The sequence below is a fragment of the Artemia sp. Qi Xiang Cuo genome, chromosome 1, assembly GCF_049724085.1.
Source record: "Artemia sp. Qi Xiang Cuo chromosome 1, ASM4972408v1, whole genome shotgun sequence".
NCBI lineage: Eukaryota > Metazoa > Arthropoda > Branchiopoda > Anostraca > Artemiidae > Artemia > Artemia sp. Qi Xiang Cuo.
This window is the reverse complement of record NC_142794.1, coordinates 97,203,991-97,224,180: the sequence shown is the minus strand read 5'-3', so window position 1 is coordinate 97,224,180 and position 20,190 is coordinate 97,203,991. Positions and strand designations below refer to the sequence as shown.

General features: G+C 38.1%; 1 protein-coding gene across 2 annotated transcripts in view; it reads right to left on the bottom strand.

Annotated features, from left to right (window-relative positions):
- The window catches only part of LOC148956970 (heparan-sulfate 6-O-sulfotransferase 2-like), a 43,287-nt gene that overhangs the window by 19,389 nt on the left and 3,708 nt on the right, over window positions 1-20,190 (bottom strand). Inside the window, exons 1-2 of one of the 2 annotated variants that reach the window (XM_089088011.1) lie at window positions 12,295-12,388; window positions 8,032-8,307 (exon numbers count right to left, since the gene is read on the bottom strand). In XM_089088011.1, the coding sequence (XP_088944137.1) occupies window positions 8,032-8,268 (237 nt within the window). In that variant the 5' untranslated portion in view covers window positions 8,269-8,307; window positions 12,295-12,388. Of the gene's footprint in view, window positions 1-8,031; window positions 8,308-12,294; window positions 12,389-20,190 lie in introns of those variants that run through there. The other variant, XM_089088017.1, reaches the window with a different exon arrangement.

Here is a 20,190-nt window from a genome sequence, read left to right as displayed (position 1 = left end):
GGATTTTTCGACCAAAGTCCATGACCAGTGTGTGCCTTCTCTCTTTGAGGGACTCCAACTTCAGAACTTTGAGGCTCATCTCATAGTCAACGTAACTACTCCCCAGTATTATTTTGCAGGCCCTTTTCTGCAATCTATGGTCAGTGCGCTGTGCCACACTGGGCAGGCATGTTCAGTGAGCGGTCTAATGTAGCATTTGTAGCATACAACCATGATCTCAGTTTTCATCCCAAAGCGGCGAAGGTAGGCAAAAGATCTTAGGAGGAAGGCGGTCTTCGAGACGATTGACGATACGTGGGTGTTCCATTTCAGATCGGCATCCAGGTGGACACCAAGGATCTTCACCCTTTTTACAGCCTTCAGCCCACCGCATGGCGGGTCTGGAACTGGCCATTTAAGGAAATTAACCCCAAATAGGACTGTTTTTTCCTGGCTGAGTGTAAGTTTCACTTGGGTTGCTTCATCCTCAATTTTTCGCATTACTGTTAGGATTGGGTCTGGCTGTATGCTCTGTGAGAGAAGTCTGAGGAGGAGGGTGGAGAGATCGTCAGCGAATTTGTAGCGTTCCATAATTTCGCGCAAAAGTTTGTTGATCGCAATAAGGAAGGCTAAAGCGCCTAACTTCGACCCTTGTGCTGCACCGCAGGTCAGCTCCCTGATGTTTGACGTTTCGCCATTGAGAAGTTGTACTTTCTGTTTGTGGTTCGTCAGGAAACTGCCAACCAGTCGCAACACAATTTGTCTTGCTCCAAGGTAAGTTGCCTCGTCGATAACAACTGAGTGGTCGAGTAAGTCAAACGCTTTCACGAAGTCCGCGATGATGCAGTCAATATAAGCACCGTCAATCTCCAGATGCTCCAGGATGTCTCTGATGAGGCGGATCAGGTAATAAACAGTACCATCACCTGAACGAAAGCCGTACTGCCGAGGATCAAGATTTTCACTAATATCTTCGAAAAGCCATTTGAAGACAATTCCTTCAAGGACTTTTGAGAAAATCGATGTCTTTGAAATGGGTCTTAAGTCATTTGCAGATTCGACGGATGATTTTTTCGGTATAGGAAAGACCACAGCAGTTTTGAATCGTGTCGGGAAGGTTCCCTCATTCAGGTATTGGTTTACTATGACAGTACACGGTACCACAAGCTCGTTGTTGCATGCTTTGATCAGTTTGATCGGCAGTTCTCCAGGGAATGATGCCTTGGATGCGTCCAGTTTTAAGAAAGCGGTCTGGATGGTTTCTGCTTCAATGACAGGGATTTCAGTAATGCTAATGAAGGTCTGGAAGTGATGTAATACTAGGGTATTTTGTACAGATTTTAGAAAAGGTTTCATTAATTGCATTAGCGGTACGTTTCTCCCCGTTTTCGTTTATTAGTTCAATATTTTTCTGCTTTCGGCCAAGAATGTTCTGAACCGTGCTATGAAACTTTTTAGAATCGGAAGATAGAAGCTTCTGTACAGTCAAGCGGCCGTGCATACTTTATCTTTCTCACCACTATATTTCGCAACTTATTGGACTCTGCTCTGTTAGAGTTGTACAAGTTATCCCACCTTAGGATAAGCTCTTTTATATCTGGCGTGATCCAGGGTTTCGTTTCATTTCCTACTACCCGTTTCTTTTCTGGAAAATGCTCTTCGAACATTTTCTGAAGTTGGTCGCAGAAGGCATTTGTCATGTCTTCAGCGGACGGTAGTCTGTAAATAGGGGTCCAGTTCTGCGATGTTAGCTTTCCCTTGAAGGCGGGGATTTGTTCATCCCTGATCGGTCGATAGGTTACTTTTTTTTTAATTACCTTTCCCCGTGACGAATGCGTCGGTCTCCAGGTCACTGTTAGGTGATCACTTAACCCGATGCTTGCTGTGATTTCTGGCTCGTTGTAGTACTGTTCGAGGTTAGTGAAGACCATTGTTTAGTAGGTTACTGCCGCGGGTTGGAGACTTCACCACTTGTTTCAGTGATAGACTGGACTCTATCCAGGAAGGCTTAATATCATTGAAGTCTCCGCTTATCACAATACCGGCAAAGGGATATTTACTCCGGAAGTGGTCGACGGAGTATTGTAGGTAGTTGAGTAGAGTCTTCCTGAATGGGGGTTTAGGTGGGTAGTAGACGACTCCAAAGATTAGGAATGACAATCCTCTTGGTAGGACACGTGGTCTTACCCAGACCCATAGCACTTCGAGTTCTGGGGATTTGGGTATTGGAGGATCGAGTATTCGGCTGGGCGTATCGTTTCGGCAGATAAGACCAACTCCACCGTGGCTGATTTCTTCTTTTTTTTTCGTCTGCTGACTTCCGAGGTAATATGTATGCATTGTAGCCATCGAGGCTGAGTATACTGCTATTTGTAAGCCAAGTTTCAATCTTTTTACCTCGCATTAAGACAGGCCACATCGATCTGTTTACCTCGCATTAAGATGTCCAGTTCCTCGATTTTGTTCGTTATTGACCGGACGTTCGACAGCAATATAGAGGGAAATTCTGAATTCCGCTTTAATCTTTATTTCCTTTTTACAAGATCAGAGGTTTGGGTCCTTACCGCGTGACAGTTACTTGTCTGTGCCGGCGGAAGGACTTTCTTGTAATACGTCATCCAGGACTGATGTTCATTATCACTTGGTAGGTATGAAGGAGCGTTTGCTGTTTGTGGTAGAGTTGAAGTTAGACTTGGAGGTGGTGGGTTCAGGCGGTAAAGGTCGAGTATGGATCGTTGTAACAGGGCGTGTTTTTCTGTTTCTACACCAGCGTTTCAAGCAGAGTGGTGGGAGATACGGTAGGTCGGTAAGTACGGGTGTGATTTGTTCTGGAAGTCCTTTGCTCTTGGTAAATACGATTTGGATGGTGGTGATTGGGTTTTGTGTTTTTCGTACCACTCGTTCTTCTCTCTCCTGTTCCTCCTCTCTTCTGGTTGACGGTTGAGGGTCTTAAGCAGGTCCATGGTTTTGATGATTCTGGTTGGTGGTTGGTGTTTGCTATGCCAGAGAACCCACTGCTGTAGAAAAAGCGAGTCCGGAAGTGATTGTAGTTGTTGACTGTCGGTGGGTGATGATTCGGGTGCATATCGTTTTTTGAAATTTTTTGTTCTGTGTCTGTTCTCGTTTTCTGGTTGTTTAGTGCGGGTTTTATTGGGTGAAAGAAGTTGCATCATTGTCCTTTGATGCAACGGCCGTCCGCAAATCTCTTACATTTTTCAGGATGTAGTTTTTTTGCATTTTGCTGACTTGGCGTTTTGGCAACCATCTTGAGCGGAGTGATGTTCACAAACTGGAGGAGTCTCAACGATATGAGAGAAACGACACTGGTTGCCCCATCTGCAATGACCTTTTTTAAAATAAATGCACTCAGTTTCCAAGCCAACTAAGCCCTTTGTCAAGTGACAAATAAGTGCCATGCTCAGTATAAATATAAGAGTGTCATCAGATTAATCCCTCACTTTCCAAAATAATTTAGATAGAGCCCTTGGCTCAGAATAGTTTTGATAACATTCCTTTCCCACCCTGAAGGTTCTGGTTATTTAATACCAAAAAGTTTTTTGTGGATTAGTAAAGGAAAAAATACTGGTGGATTTGGGTCTTAGAAGATCATTAGAGGTTTTATTTTATTCCAGGGAAATGTGATAGTTGTAACGAAATGCTATATATTCCGGCAGGACTTATATTTAAAACATAGTTTATGATCAGTTTTTATATACATATTTAGGAGAAGATTCAAGCTATTAATCAAATTAGAGCCAAACTTGTCACAGCCACAAATTGTGAAATCTATTCTGTGAAAGCGAATTCACATTTTGACAAAATCAAACATGTTTAAGAGTTGGAGAATTTCATTCAAGAAAGGGCAGTCAATACGTTTTTCTATACTCTTTGGTCCAATAAAAAGCAATACATTTTTTTTTATCAATTTGATGGCCGAAAGAAATTTTACAATTCGATGAACATTCCAACATCCTTTCTAAATAATTGATTAAAAGAAACTCTATTCCTAAAAGAAGTTTTTCAAAGATTAAAGGGCTACATTAAACAAAAGACTAGCAGAAATGAATTGAAATAATAATGAAGCATAAAACGAACATAAATTACTATATAACTTAAAGAAACGTATATTACTAAACGAAAAGTAAAGAGCTACGTTAGGCCTAACACAAGCCAATACAAGGTCAATAATAATTTAATTATAAACTATGTTTCAATTTGTCGATAACCAAGATTACTTGAAACATTCACTGAAAGTGTCAACCTAATACCATTAACCATTCCAGAGATATTGAAGATAAGATAAGCCCCTTGAACAACCCAGATGCACTTGGTGTCGTTTGATTAAGTTGAACATCTTTCCAACATACCCTGAAATTTTCTGCATAATACCCAAAGCCGTTCCCGAGATATTGCAGCTACGCCCTTTTAACAGACTTGGATGCAACCAAGGTCTTTTGACTTAGTTCAACATCGCCAGCAACATGCACTGAAAGTTCTAGCTTAATACCCTTCGCTGTTCCTGGGATATTGCACAGATGTTCTTTTGACAATCTGGATACACATAGTGCCTTTTGATTTACTTTTACATCCCCTCACATTTCCCTTAAACCATCAACTTAATAACCAATTCTGTCTCTGAGATGTTGCATCTATGCCATTTTGATAACCTGGATGCTCTTATACTCTTATGATTTACTTCAATAGTAGTAGTAGTACTAGCTGTGGTAGTAATAACCCTGGGAATTTCAACTTAATACTCTTAGTTGTCCCTGAGATGTTACTATACACTATTTTGACAACCTACATACAAATAGTGTCTTCTGATTTAGTTTTACAGCCCCAACAACTTCCCCTAAAATTCTCAACGTCATATCCCCTTTTGTTTCTGATATACTACATATATAAAATTTTGACAGCCTGAATGACCTTAAGCTCTTTCGACTTAGTTCAGTGGTAGCAGTAACCGTAGAAATAGTAACAGCAGTAGAAGTGCCCCTGAAAGTTTTACCTAAATACCCAAAGCCGACCCTGAGATATTACTGATACGCCATTTTGACAACCTGCATTTACCACACTGTCAGCCTACAGCCTTGTTATTGTTTAATTCTTTTAGTACCTCTAGCTCCTCATTGCAAAGATAAATCTACCTTCACTTTAAAACTGCCAATTTTTTTTAATTACCTGAATTTTTTTTCTTTTTTTATTAGAAAAAGCTCTTAGATATGTTATTATTATCATGCTAATGATCATTTGTAAAATATTGATCTTATTAACAGCCTTTAGCATACATATTCATCTCCTAACTTAACTGATAGCCATGCGTCAGTAATGGTTTTGTAACAAATTATTTATATCAAACAGTTCGTGGCAACAAACTGAACTTAAGGAGTGGCCCGGCTCAATAGTAACAAAAACTCTAAAAAACGGAATTTTGATACGAATAGATACATCAAAAGAACCAACTTATGTTGCTGATTACAAATATATAGGTTTCATTAAGTTTAGTCTTACCCATAAAAGGCTACGAGCCTGAGAAAATATGCCCCATTTTCGAAAAAAAGAAAAATGCCCCCTAAAAGTCATAGAATCTTACTGAAAACGACACCATCAGATTCAGCGTATCAGAGAACCCTAATGTAGAGGTTCCAAGCTCTTTTCTGCAAAGACGTGGAATTTTTTATTTTTGCCAGAAGAAAGATCATAAATGAATGTTTTTTTTTTCAGGGGTGATTGTATTAACCCAGTGGTCCCAGAATATCCGGAGAGGACTCATTCGAACGGAAATTAAAACTTCTAGTGTCTTTTTAGTGACCAAAAAGATTGGAGGGTACCTAGGCCCCCTACCACACCGCTTTTTTCTCAAATTTCTCTGATCAAAATTTTGACATAGCTATTTTGTTCAACATAGTCGAAAGGCCGAATAACTATGCCTTTGGAGATATCATGACCCCCATAGCACCTGGGTAAAGGTCTTTAAATTATAAAGCTTGCCCATTGTTTACGTATTGTACTTGTTATTAGGAAGTATGCAGACATTTTTCGGGAGGGGGGGAATTTTCCGCTGGGAGTATTTTCCATGGGAAGCAAAGTTTCAAGGGGGTGATTTTCTTTAGGGGAAATTTTGCACTAGGGGCATTTGCCTGAAATCCCATACGAATTTCTTTTTATGTCTTACTTTCTCATTGCCGATTCAATTTTACGTAAGGAGATGTTAAGGGCAATTGTCTGGGGTAAATTTTCACCAGGATTGAATTGCCTATAGAATGTACCTGTGGGGAGGAGGGATTTTTCCGTGAAGGTAGAGAAGGATTTCCTGGTGTTATTTAGAATAACCGCCGGAAATTAAATAAAAAAATTAAGTTTTTAAACTTAAAGTCAGGAGCAACATTAAAACTTAAAACGAACAGAAACCATTACGTTTATGAGGGGGGTTGCTCCTCCTCATCACTTCGTTCTTTACGCTAAAGTTTTAGTCCCAATTCTTTAAGAACCAATTCTGAAACACAAGGGTCGTTTAATTAGAACAACAAGAAGCTTTGTTTGAAAGTACTTAGAAACTTTAGTTTAAAGAGCGAGGTGTTGTGGAGGAGCAGTCCCCGTCATATACGTAATAATTTATGTTCGTTTTAAGTTTTAATGTTGCTCCTTCAGTTGAAAAAACTTGCTATTTAATCATTGTCAAAACATTACGTTTACTTTTACTATTTTACTATTTACTATCACTAAACATTCCTATTACGTTTATGAGGGGGGTTGCTCCTCCTCAACACCTCGTTCTTTACGCTAAAGTTTTAGTCCCAATTCTTTAAGAACCAATTCTGAAACACTAGGTTCGTTTAATTAGAACAATAAGAAGTTTGTTTGAAAGTACTAAAAAACTTTATCGTAAAGAGCGAGGTGTGAGGAGGAGCAGTCCCCTCATATACGTAGTCATTTCTGTTCGTTAGTTCTAATGTTGCTCCTTCAGTTGAAAAAACTTGCTATTTAATCATTGTCAAAACATTACGTTTACTTTTACTATTTTACTATTTACTATCACTAAACATTCCTATTACGTTTATGAGGGGGGTTGCTCCTCCTCAACACCTCGTTCTTTACGCTAAAATTTTAGTCCCAATTCTTTAAGAACCAATTCTGAAACACAAGGTTCGTTTAATCAGAACAACAACAAGCTTTGTTTGAAAGTACTTAAAAACTTTAGCGTAAAGAGCGAGGTGTTGAGGACGAGCAGCCTCCTTCATATACGAAATAATTTCTGTTCGTTTTAAGTTTTAGTGTTGCTCCTTCAGATGAAAAAACTTCCTATTTAATCATTGTCAAAACTGAAAATCTTTTTTCTCTGATTCTTTAGGCGTTGCCATAATGGCGTTCCATTTACACATTTAAAATTGGTCTGCTAACCAAAAGTGTATTTAGAGAGTACATTTTAAATAATTTAAAAGATTGAGTGTCAACGGCTAGAGTTTTCTTATGATGAGCAACAAAATCAGATATCAAATCAGTAAGATTATAACTGTTGCCTTGTATTATCACTTGATTTGAACAGTATTGCAATCATACTGATAATTTAAGAATTGATATATTAACAATAACTAACGATATATAAACGATATAACATTGATAATTAACAATACCGATAATTTAACTATCTTTCACTTTTTTAACGATAGGAGACTGAAAGTAAATCCACTATTTAGGAACTCATTTATAATCAAACTCATTAAAGCTCTTTTTCCAGACAATTGGTCTTTTGGTAATGGACTATGTTGTAATTCTGTGTTTTGAATAGCAATTTTGAAATTAACATAAGAAATAACATTCCTTTTGTTAGTATGATGAGGGAGAGGACTTAGAAATTTCAAGGATAAGACAAGGTAATAAAAAAAAAAAACGAATATCAGCAATTGTCACACTTCCAATGGGCATAGTACATTGAATCTGTCTGGATGGCTGGTATGGGGCGTATCTTCCCCCATACTCCCATACCCTATGGATAAAATGAGCCTTAATAGCCTGGGGAAAGACGTAGAATGCTAGCTCGAGTTAACATACCTTTAAATCACTTTTGGAGCAATATCTATTGCTACAATGAGACCCAATTATAATAACAAGGATTGAGAGTCCAACACATAAAATTACGAAAAATCGTATTTGCAAGGCATATCCACACAAACTCATTTTCCAAGTGCTAGACGAATAGAATATTGAATCAGTTGCGTTGTCATCAAGTTTAATGCCTGAGGTTGATGCTCTACCTTCTTTTCTCTCAGCATCCAACATTATAACCATTTGAACTCATTTCTTTCTAGGCCCATCTGACAAGTTTCTCTATAAGGAAAAACCTCGTATAAGCAAGAGATAAATACAAATCTGAACAACAAAAACTGCAGTAAATGAATTAAATGATGTTTATGCAGAACCTACTTAAAAATTTTCGGACATCCACCACATGGCTAATATGGGAGTAAAGTTCATTTGTGATGAAAATGGATGTTATATTTAGATTGAGGATGCAATTCTAGGTATATATTTGCACATCAGGGGGATGGGGGTATATATTCTGTGAATATATAGGTTCTAAGAAATTCAAGAATTTCTTAGAAAAACTGGAAAAACAAGGAAAAAAGTGAAGACAAAGGCTCTCAACCTTGAAAATGTGTTTACTAGGCTAGTATTATTCTCCATAGGCTATTATGGAGTAAGAATTGTCTTCTTAATATGTTTCCTTAGGTCTAGCTGGACTCCTAGGCTTAAAATACTGGTTGGCCAGTTGGCTAATTTAAAGATTTGTATATATATAGGCACTGTCAGATTAGCCATCTGGTGGTATCCAAAATTTTCACATAGATACAATATTTTACCCTCTAAACTCAAATAAATTGAAAAGGGGGCCTAGAAAGGACTCCTTTTTTGCAAAAGTTAAAGAGAACACATTATGGCAACATTATGACACCTGTAAATAGTCATAGTCTTTAAAAGGACCAGACTACTCATATTTTTTTTTTCTTCAAACTCCTGGCTTGTGGAGACTATTTTATAGTCTCTCATTTACTGGATTCTCATCAATATAAACTCTAACTGTTTCAGAATGAACAAAAAACAAAATTTTTTTATTTAGGATAATACCACAAGTTATCAAACAGTGCCTAAGCTCGGACAAATATTTTGATTAAATAGTATCTTTTAGAGGGATATACAGTAAGTTCCTAATCTTAGACAGGATGGAGCTATATTATTTTAAATAGTAGGAATTGGTTGATGGCTAGGCTATTTAGGAGTGGCTGACTACAATCTAGAAAACCTTTTTTTTTAATTGTCCTTCCCTTTTACCAAGGACAGTAAAAATTAAATATAATTCTTTAAATTGGTTAAGTAGAATGTCACATAAATGGTTTTAAAAAGGGAACCAAGATGCATTGGTCATTGTACAGAAATAGTCACTGCCACTGACATCCTCTGTAGGGTATGATACCCAGTAGTAAAACAGATAGTCATCACTTTAGCAGTTAAATCACAGTCAAATTGCTATTAAATCACCAAAGAAGTTGATAGTTTGCCATTGTATTTGTCAAAATTTTCTCAATAAATTTGGGATTAGTTTGAAAGTTTTAATAATATACAGCCCTAATAATTTTAAATGTACTGATAGTCAGCAGTGGAGCCTAAACTTTGACACACACTTTAAGCTTTTGACTAAACTTACTCCCAATTAAGGACATGGGACCTTAAAGTTGGAACTAAGTATCTAAATCATAGACAGATTCTGTTAAGGATTCAAGCTAAGGGAAGAGTTGCAAAGACAAATAATTGTTTAGTTAACTAGCCCAGTACCAATCATCAATAAATCCCAAACATTTACATCATATCCAAAATTAGGAACCTTCTGTCTATACTTATGAAAGGTATATTTCAATCAAAATACATGTCCAAGATATCCCATGTGCAGGGGCTAATACCACGGACCTACATAATTCAAAAGAGCTATGAAAACTTCTTGTAAAATGTAAAATATTAATAATATGTGCTTGAAAGTCTTTTCTGATGATTGAAGTTGAACCTAGAGGCACTGGCGGATCCCAGAGGGGGGGGGGGGGGTGCGAGGGGACCCCATAGATTTTTTCTGGTGCCCTCTTCTGCTATTTTTTTTTTCTTTTTTCACTCATTTTTTAGAATAAATTTGTCAATTTGGTCGATTACTACCACAATGTCCCCCCCCCAGATTTTGCTCATTGGCACCCCTGTCATATTGTGCCTCCTCCAAGATTTTTCTCTAGATCTGCCCTTGTCTAGATGATCTTAGAAATGATGTGTTGGCCTATTGTACTTCAAAGACTTCTTTGAAATTACTGGCTTTGCTTTTTTTTTCATCAAGATGCTTTTCAAAATGCCCATGGGAATACTCAAGAACCATTGCTCTTCTAAAGCCAATAGCCTACAATTGGGCAAATGAGAAAATTTTCAAATAAACAAAAAGCTTCTTTTAGAATCACATATTTATTATCATACTTTTACTTCCCTTACAGATACAAAAATTGAGGAGTAGCAATTAAAAAAGGAAACAAATTTCAAATTATATCAATAAAAAATAACAAACTGAAAAGAAACACATGCAACAAAATCAAGTGAAAAATAAATAATAAAATTATCATTTTTTTTTAAAAAGAGGAAGTAGATTTCTGTCACATGACATCTAGAGGCTAAGAGAGGATCTTAGCGTCTAAATGACTCATTATTAAAAGAGATGCAGCCATGAAGATGAATGAGAGAGCAAAGTTTTTTTATCTTAGCCTGCAAGTGACCCATTATTAAGAGAGATGCAGCCATAAACATGAATGACAAACCAAGTTTTTTTTTACTCTTAACCTCTAAACACCTCAATATTAAAAGAGATGAAACTCTTTTAGAGGGAGAATACAGGACAAAAGGGTGCATAAGAAAATCTAAAGCATTGAAGACCCAACCATTACAGAAAACAAGAGGGGGAGTACCAAGAAGATGGTTTATTACAAAATATTGACATTTTGCTATGCTAATTTCTAGGCCTTTTTTCTTTAACTCATTCACTAAATCTTAAAATATTCCATTAATAAGACTTTAGACCAACGAAGTAGAACAACATTATCAGCGTCTGACAAATAATTAATTTCACCTGCTATATAAATAAGTGAGGCTTTTTAAGAAACATAACAATCTTTCAGACAATTGGAGATGATAATACTCCTCCCTCTCTAATCCCTCTTGTAATATTTCATTAGAAGAAATCCCAAATCCTGAAGTAGCACGGATTTTAAAATCAGAATACCATGAATGAAAAACTTTAGCCAGGTTAAGCAGTAAACTACATTTTGACAAAGTAAGCAATACAAAAGCACGTAAAAAGATTATCAAATACCCCACTTATGTTTTCAAAAAACAATTAGTCTCCCTCAATCCAAAAAGAACTTATAAACTGAGAAAAGGCAGCATAGGGTATGCATGATCACAGCCTTTACCTCTGGAGAAACCCAGTTGGTTGGAATCAAAATCAAGCAAAACCAAAAACAAGATTTTACACCAAGCTCAAAACAGCTTATTTAATTGAGAACCTTAAGTAATTTACATTTGTCTGAATCAATTGAATATATAAAGGTATTAAGAATATCCATAATGTTTTTTTTTTTTTTTGCAAAAACCTACATTTAGGATAGTATATACTCTTCCTTGAAAAAAGTATAGTCAAAATGTGAACAAAACTTTATATGAACCACCTTTGGAAATACCATTTACAAGGTTAACATTGCAATAAACTAGCAGTGTATGATCAAAAGAAAACATGCTAATTTAACTTAAAGTAGATACATGGGCGTAGGCAGCATATTGTCTAGGGGGGGGGGCAGTCAATAGTGTGATGGAGGGCCTTTTATCAACTGCTTTTCCAACCATCTGCTTTTTCAGCCATACCTAATGTAAATTTGAAGGTCTCGGGGGGCAGCTGCCCCCCCTCCCTACGCCCATGAGTAGATACCCTTTTTTTGCTGTTTCTAAATATCATGGTCACTTCTCTGACAATGCATCCCTCCCCCATGATAGTTAAATAAATACCCCTAAAAAATACATTTTCCATTGCTTTTCATCTTTTGATGCTTTGTAGTTCTTTGTAACAAGTTTCTTGACCTATCAGAAGCATTTGCCTATATAATTGTGAAAAAAATAAAGATCTATTAGATGTTGAATATTCTTTTAAAATGTGGATAATAAGACAAGAAAAGATGATTAGCAGAAACACATTATGCATTAAAAATACAACATTCATTGTTTTACAAAACGGTTTCAGACCCAAGATTCCAATTCCCCACCAGTGGATCATGGACAAGACGTGCACTCTTTGGCTAAACTATATTTTGGAGTCTTAATCTGAAAAAAAAAGTGTTATGTAAATAACATCACATTCATGTGCATTTAAACAGCAAAAAACATTTATGATAGTATTGCAATGACCTCATACATTGTCTAAAAGGTGTTGTACACAGGCAATAATTTTCATTAGTATAAAATATACCAGGAGGATGAGTAAAAAAAGTTACCAAGTTAATGGCCTTTTAAGCTTCCAGGTAAATATACATACAATTTTGAATAACAAAATTTAAGCACCACAAGGGGGCACGAGGATTTTAGAAATGCCTAAGCAGGATATAGCTCAAAATCGATTAAGAACCATTATTCTAGACCTATATCTTAGACCATCAACTGTCAAGGTGGATAGTAAGAAAAGTGACCTTGATACTTACAAAGAGCAGGACATAAGGAATGTCATAGTAATGCTTTTACCTTATTTGAATGGGCATTGTCTTTAGTGTGGTGAAGCACTGCAATTCGTTTCCTTTGCACTAAAATACCAAATGCAATGCATTTTTCAAATGAGGCACCAATAATTATTTTCCAGAATCTAGGCTGGTGGCAGTCAAAGTATGACTTGTAAAATTCATAGTGTGTAATAGCCAAAATAAATTAGGGAAACTCCTGGTTTTCAGGTATAGTAACACCACAGAGTTGAAGGAAACTCTATAGAACAAACAGAGCAGCATCTTTTAATTTCTAATTGAATGATCTTTGTAGCACATTTTAGTTTCTAATTTTATAGTGTATTGTTTGTAACATTTAAAAAAAAAACCTCTACCCTAAAGGTCCTGTATCTAGCCCTAGACCTGTGTACAAAATAAAAAATTTAAAGCAATGAAATTCTTGCTTCATAATTCACAACAAACATTTTCATTAAATATCTACAAGTTTTACATAACTGTGCATTGTGGAAAACTTCTGTTGGAGAAATTATGAATGCCAGACAAGGCAGTGTCTAGTTCCCCTTAAAATTAAAAGCAAGTAGTAACCTAGGAAAAAATCTGAGACCATTATGAGAGAGCTATGATTTTTCTGTTTTGCCATAGGTATGAATAAACCTAAGATAGAGCCAGGGGGAATAATGTGTTTTGCTGTTAGTGTCCTATGTACTTTAAGGGTAATTTAAGCAAAATTTGCACTTACATCCAATTCTATTTAAATAGCCTATAATTATTAGAATTTCCAAAAACAATCAGTCACTCATGAAGTGATATCCCATTGTTTAAAAGCAATAGAAATGATCTGAAAGGTAGGAAATTGAGTGCAGCATAAATTGAAGTCAAGAGACAACAAGCACCATTTCATCACGTGTGAACAACTCCAACGGCAAACAAAAGGGGTTTTTTCAATTGAATTGTGACATGAAATGAAAACTGGGCCTATAAAGATAATCCAAAACATTGGGCAACATTTGGATACCAAAGCTATGTCACATCATTGACATCTTTACCAGCTCAGCATGGTGTATTATGAACTGCTGATTCCAAATCACTGGGGAGGTCTACTGAAAACAATTGATGCATTTGAGCTGAACATTGCAAGAAAAACTGCAACAATAAACTCTTAGTTTCATCACTTGACTATATGTTGCAGCTCCTGTTAAAATATACTTAGAAATACTCAAATGGGAAGTTAGCTGCAAAACTGGTGAATTTTTTCAGAGATGGTATCAGTAAATTGCCAGAAACATAGAAAGAAGTTGTGGCCAGAAATGGAGAATACTTTGGACATTGAGAAAATCTGATTCAAATCAGAGGTGCGAGAGGACATTGCTAGCATAACGACCACAGTCAACAAGGGTCTCAGAGAGATTCACGATGAACTTGCCACAAAATGCGATGTTCTCAAGGTAAAAGCAATTGTTGAATTGGCAATTACCGCTCAAGTGACAGGGCATGCACCAGATGCACTTGACGAACATATATGGAGTACAGTCAGAAGTGAGCAAGACAGGCAGAGATGCAAACTTAACGTCGTTGGATATGGGATTCCGGTCCAAGCAAGTGACGAAGACTTCCTTGCCAAATACTTCAAGGACAAATACAAACTAGCGACCAACGTCTTCAACGTGAAAAGACTACCAGCCTCGGCCCCCACGGCTGGACAACCACTACGACACCCACCAGTCCTGTTCACGGTAGCCAGCTTCACTGACAAGAAGCTTATCCTGGATGCGTCCTACCAGCGTAAAGACCCGATTCGATTCTATGGCGACAGCTCCAAAGAAGATCGCAACGCTAGAAAAGCCTTGTTGGAAGAGATGAAGAAAAGACAGGCGAACGGAGAAACATACCTAGTGATAAGAAACGGCAAAATCACAAAAAACGGTCAAACTCGAGCAATTCCGATGGAGAGATGCTCGAGCATGCAAGAATAACCACTATCTCCAACCGTCTCGTCCCCCTTGTAAATAGTTCATGTGTGAGTGATAATAACGTTGTAAACGCAAGTTTGTGTAACGCAAGTTTGTGTAAATGTATAAACAGTGAATTAACAGTTACGTCCCCATGCCCTTCTGCCTCGTCCCTCACTAGCAGCTCTGTGTACCTAACCTGCAATTCACCCACTTCAACCGAAAGCGAGAATATTAGTGAGCAGAATAAAAACTCGCCCAGACACACCCAAAAACTTGTGAACATTATGACGGCAAACGTTGATGTTATTACCAACAAGATGCCAGAACTGGCAACAGTTCTCCAACTAAGTCAGATAGACATTGCAACTCTGACAGAAATTTGCCCCAAGAACTCAAGATTTCAACTGACAGAAGACTCAATCTGCCCCTCTGGATACAACATCTTCAGCAATCTGTCTGATCCAAACTGCAGAGGAGGAGTGGCTGTTCTAGCTTCCAAGGAATTCCAGGTAAAAGAAATTTCTGTCCCAAATTATTACTTACCTTGGGTTGAAGCTACATTGGTCTCCCTGTCCCTACCTAACGAAATGTTTGTCCTAAGCTCAATTTACAGGAGCCCCAGCAGCCCTTGCCAGCTGTCCTCTGAAAGAGCAATTGCCAAAATGACGCAATTCATACTATGCAATTACCCAAAGGCAACCCTGCTCATGACAGGGGCCTTCAACCTCCCAAACGTGTCTTGGGTAGATGGTCAAGGTATGACCAAGTCAAGCCTTGAACAAAACCCATTAGTACAAGCCCTCTCCGATAACTTTCTGTACGAAACAGTAACTATGCCCACAAGAATGTACCCAGGACAAAATCCCTCCAAACTGGACCTAGTCATAACGAATGACCCAGAAAAGGTGATCAACACACACACTCTCAGTCCAATTGGCTCAAGTGACCACATGCCAGTTTTCTCATCTATTCAACTCAACTCCAAACCATCAAAATATACCAAGCAATCCTTTACAAATTACAAGATGATGGTGGAGGAGCTGTTAGATGCTAACCTGGAAACACTTATATCAGAAGATGTTGAAGCCTCATGGCTAACTCTAAAAAAGACCTTACTAGAGAGCCAAGCCAAACACACCAGCGTAACATGGAAAAAGAAACCCAAAAGGTGAGAAACCTTTCCTCACCCCAAAAATCAAGAAACTACGCAACAGGAAGAAAAAACTTTGGGAGAGGTACACAAAACAAAAGACTACAGCTTTGTACGAGCAGTACAAAACTGCAAGGAACCTCCTCAGAAAAGAAACTAGAAAACTGACCTCAAACTACAAAGAACGACTGGCCAAAAACATTAAGGAAAACCCAAAATTATTCTGGAAATACATCTTCCATAAGAAGCCAGGCAGACACACCGTACCAGACCTGGTAAACAACAACTCTTTATCCTCTTGCCCCTCTGAAAAAGCAAACATGTTTAATCAGCAGTTTGCCTCAGTGTTCTCCATGGATGACCCCCAATCAACCCCCCACCAGCAGAACAGGCTCACACTCCCTTCCTGATGGTACACTCACCAGTCACAATCAAAGAAGTAACCAAACAGCTTAAGGACCTCGATCCCAATAAATCGACGGGACCTAATAGTCTCAGCCCACGACTGATGAAGGAATTAAGCCCTGCAATATCAGCCCCACTGGTAAAACTATTCAATCTGTCGCTGGCACAAGCAAAGCTTCCAGGGGACTGGAAGAAGGGAATAGTCATACCAATTCACAAAAAGGGTAGCAAAACTTCTGCAGCAAACTACAGACCAATCAGCCTTACATGTGTGGCATGCAAGGTCATAGAGAGAATCATAAACAAGCGTATTATTAACCATATTGAGGCCAACTCACTTATCAGCAGTAGTCAGCATGGTTTTTGCTCAAAGAGAGCGGTGGACACAAACCTTCTTGAGTCATATAGTCTTGTAACTGACCTACTAGAGAGAGGATTACCTGTGGATATAATATTGTTGGACCTAGCCAAAGCATTTGACAAGGTTTGTCACTGATACCTCATTCACAGGCTACTTACTCTATCTGTTAGTCCACAAGTGGTCAGTTGGACAGAGGACTTTCTGAGGGACAGAACACAGCAAGTGAAAGTGATAACCGGACCAAACAGCCATGTCCTTTCTGACGAAATCAAAGTCACTAGTGGGGTTCCCCAGGGCAGCGTCCTGGGCCCCACCCTGTTCAACATTTACATAAATGAGCTACCCCTCATCACCAGCAACAAAACCACCCTATATGCAGATGATTCAAAACTCATTGGTCCTGCCAACACCTCTTCTTCCATCCAATCCCTCCAAACTGATCTCAACCACATGTGCTCCTGGGTCAAAAGATGGCTGCTGGAATTCAACGCAGAAAAATGCAAGGTCATACACTTTGGACACAAAAACCCCAAACATCAGTACCTCATGACCCAAAATTCTGGAAGTCGCCACACAATTGAGCCTGTCCAGGAGGAGAGTGACCTTGGCGTCATCGTTGACTCCCAGTTGAAATTCAGCTCCCACTCACAGAAAATCTCAGCCAATGCTAGTAGAGCCCTAGGCATCATCAAACACAGCATCACCAGTAGGAGTAAACATGTAATTACCAAACTCTATAAAGGATTAGTAAGACCTAGACTGGAGGTGGGGACGATACTGGCCACCCCTCGATACAAAAAGGACAAGACAGTTCTTGAGCAAATCCAACGAAGGGCCACTAAGATGACTGCCGGCATAGAAAACAAGACATACATTGAACAGCTGAAGGAACTCAACCTCCCCTCCTTAGTATACAGATGGAAACGCGGAGACAAGATACAGGCGCAAAAACTCCTCTCAACCAATCAAGAAAATGAGATCCTGGAGATCGACACCTCCCACAAAACACGAGGACACCCTAGACGAATCCGCAAACATCACGCTACAACTGGAGCAAGATGCAATTTCTTCTCGAATTGGATTGAGAACCTCTGGAACAACCTCAAGGAGGACACTGTTGCTGCTGAATCAACAGATGCTTTCAAATACCATCTGGATGCTGAGTGGAAAAATACACCGTGGAAGTTTGACTTGGAAGCACCAGAATCTTCCACCAGAACTTAACCAACTACAACAGTCATCATAAGGAGTGATTCAACAGGATCGAAAGTCCTTATTTCACTCCAAGCTGTGATTTAAGGTAATTTAAGGTAATTGAATTTGAAACAAATTTATCAGAATAAACTTTCAATTTGCAAAAAAAAAAAACAGCACCAACTTAATTGTACTCCTTTTATAAAATCCTGGAAACTACTTTAAAACAATATAAGATACTTACTTATATCATTCCTAAATGCACTTTGCTCTAGTTTATCATTTGATGGGAAATGAGAAGTTCTACTTCCCTTTTAAGGGTCAAAAGTGATAAAGGGCAACTAACCCCCACTCCAAGCCCCTCTTTTCCCCAAATGCATTTGCCTGAAATTGTGAGATAGTCATTTTGCTAAAAAATAGTCCAATGAATATATAACAATGCCTCTAGGGTTGAAAAAATAACCCAGAGCCCAGGGTTCTAAGTTACATCCCAGGGGCATATAAGGGTTTTATGGAATGGATGGTCTTCTAAACTTTATATGGGGGTCATTTGATTGGAAAAATTAGAAGTTCTAGTGCCCTTTTTAAGAGGGAAAAGTGATTGGAAGGCAACCAGCCTCTCCCCCCAATGCTCATCATTTCCCAACACATCCAGTCAAAATTTTGAGACAGCAATTTTATTCAAAATTGTTGAAAGGTTCAGTAATTATACCTTTGGGGATGTCATATCCCCCTAGCCACCAGGACAAGGGCTGTAAGTAAGGCAATTTGTTCATTGTTTATATATGGTATATATTATTAAGAAAGATGGGCATGTTTGACCTTTACTTTCCAAAAAGATAAAGGGCATTCAGGTGAGCCTTTCAGAGAATAGTGAGAGGAGTGTTCAGCTAAATCAATACATGTTATTTGCATATGGGCAAGCGCGTCGTTTGGGAGAGACAAGGGGGGGCAGTTGCCCCTCCAAAAATTTGGAGAAAAAATTATTATGTAGCCCATGCCCTTGACTATCTGGATATGGACTCCTCTTGCTCCCCCCCCCAAATGAAAATACTGTAGATTTGCCCCTGCATATGGGTTGTTAAAAGGGCATAACTAAGGAAAGACTAAGTATATTAATTCAGAACTTTCTTAAAAAGATAAGCAAGATGATCAATTGACCAAAAAGGAAATTTTTGCATACTACTGCAACTACCACTGCTGTTACTATAACTACTGCTACTACCACTGAAATTACTGCTTCTGCAGCATACTGAGTACTACCAAGGCTGAGGATATTGAAATAAATATCTGAGGATACACTGAGAGGAAATTTGAACTAAATCAAAACATACTATATGTATATTGATTGCTGATACAGGCATATCAGTAATATTTTTGGAATGGCTTACTGTATTAAAGAGGAAATTTTTGGGCATCCTGAGTGGGATGTTCAACTGACCAAAAAGCAACATGTACCTCATACTAATGCTATAACACTGCTGCTAATTTTGCTCATACAACACTATTACTGCTACTACTGTTCCTACTACTACTACTACAACTATGATACTAGTATAATTAAAGCTAAATGTATGATGGAGAAAATTTGACAGAATATTGAGGAGGAATTTGAATTAAATCAGCACACGCATTATCCATGCAGATTGTCAAAAGGGTGTATCTCAAGAAGGGATTTGGGTATTAAGTTGGAACTTTCAGAGAATGTTTAAAGGGGAAGATCAATTGACAAAAAAATGTGTGCATGCCACAACAAAACTACTACCACTGCTACTTTTACTAATACTACTACTATTACTGCTACTAAACTACTCCAACCAGTATTTCAGCTGCCACAACTAATAAGGCCTAGCTTAAAAGGAGGTCAAAAGGCCAAATCAGTAATATTTTTGGAATGGCTTAATTTATCAAGGTGAAACTTCCAGGGCATCACATGGGGGATGTTCAACTGACCAAAAGGCCAAATATATGTGCTACTACTGTTATTAATACTGCTGCTAGTACTACTACTAATACAACACAAATACTGCTACTACTTCTCCTACTACTGTGATACTAGAACTATTAAGGCTAAGTATATGAAGGTGAAAATTTGAGAGAATATTAAGGACAAACTTCCACCAAATCAAAAACACTATGGGCATTCAAATTGTCAAAAGGGCATATCTACAGAATTGATTTGAGTGTTTAGTTGGAACTTTCAGAGAATCTTCAAAGGGCAAGATCAATTGACCATAAGGCAACATGTGCATGTGACTAATAAAACTACTACCACTGCAATATTTACTAGTTCTACTCACCCTATTATTGCAGCTACACTACTTCCTACTACTTGCAAGGCCAAGAGCATTAAGATGAAAATTTCAG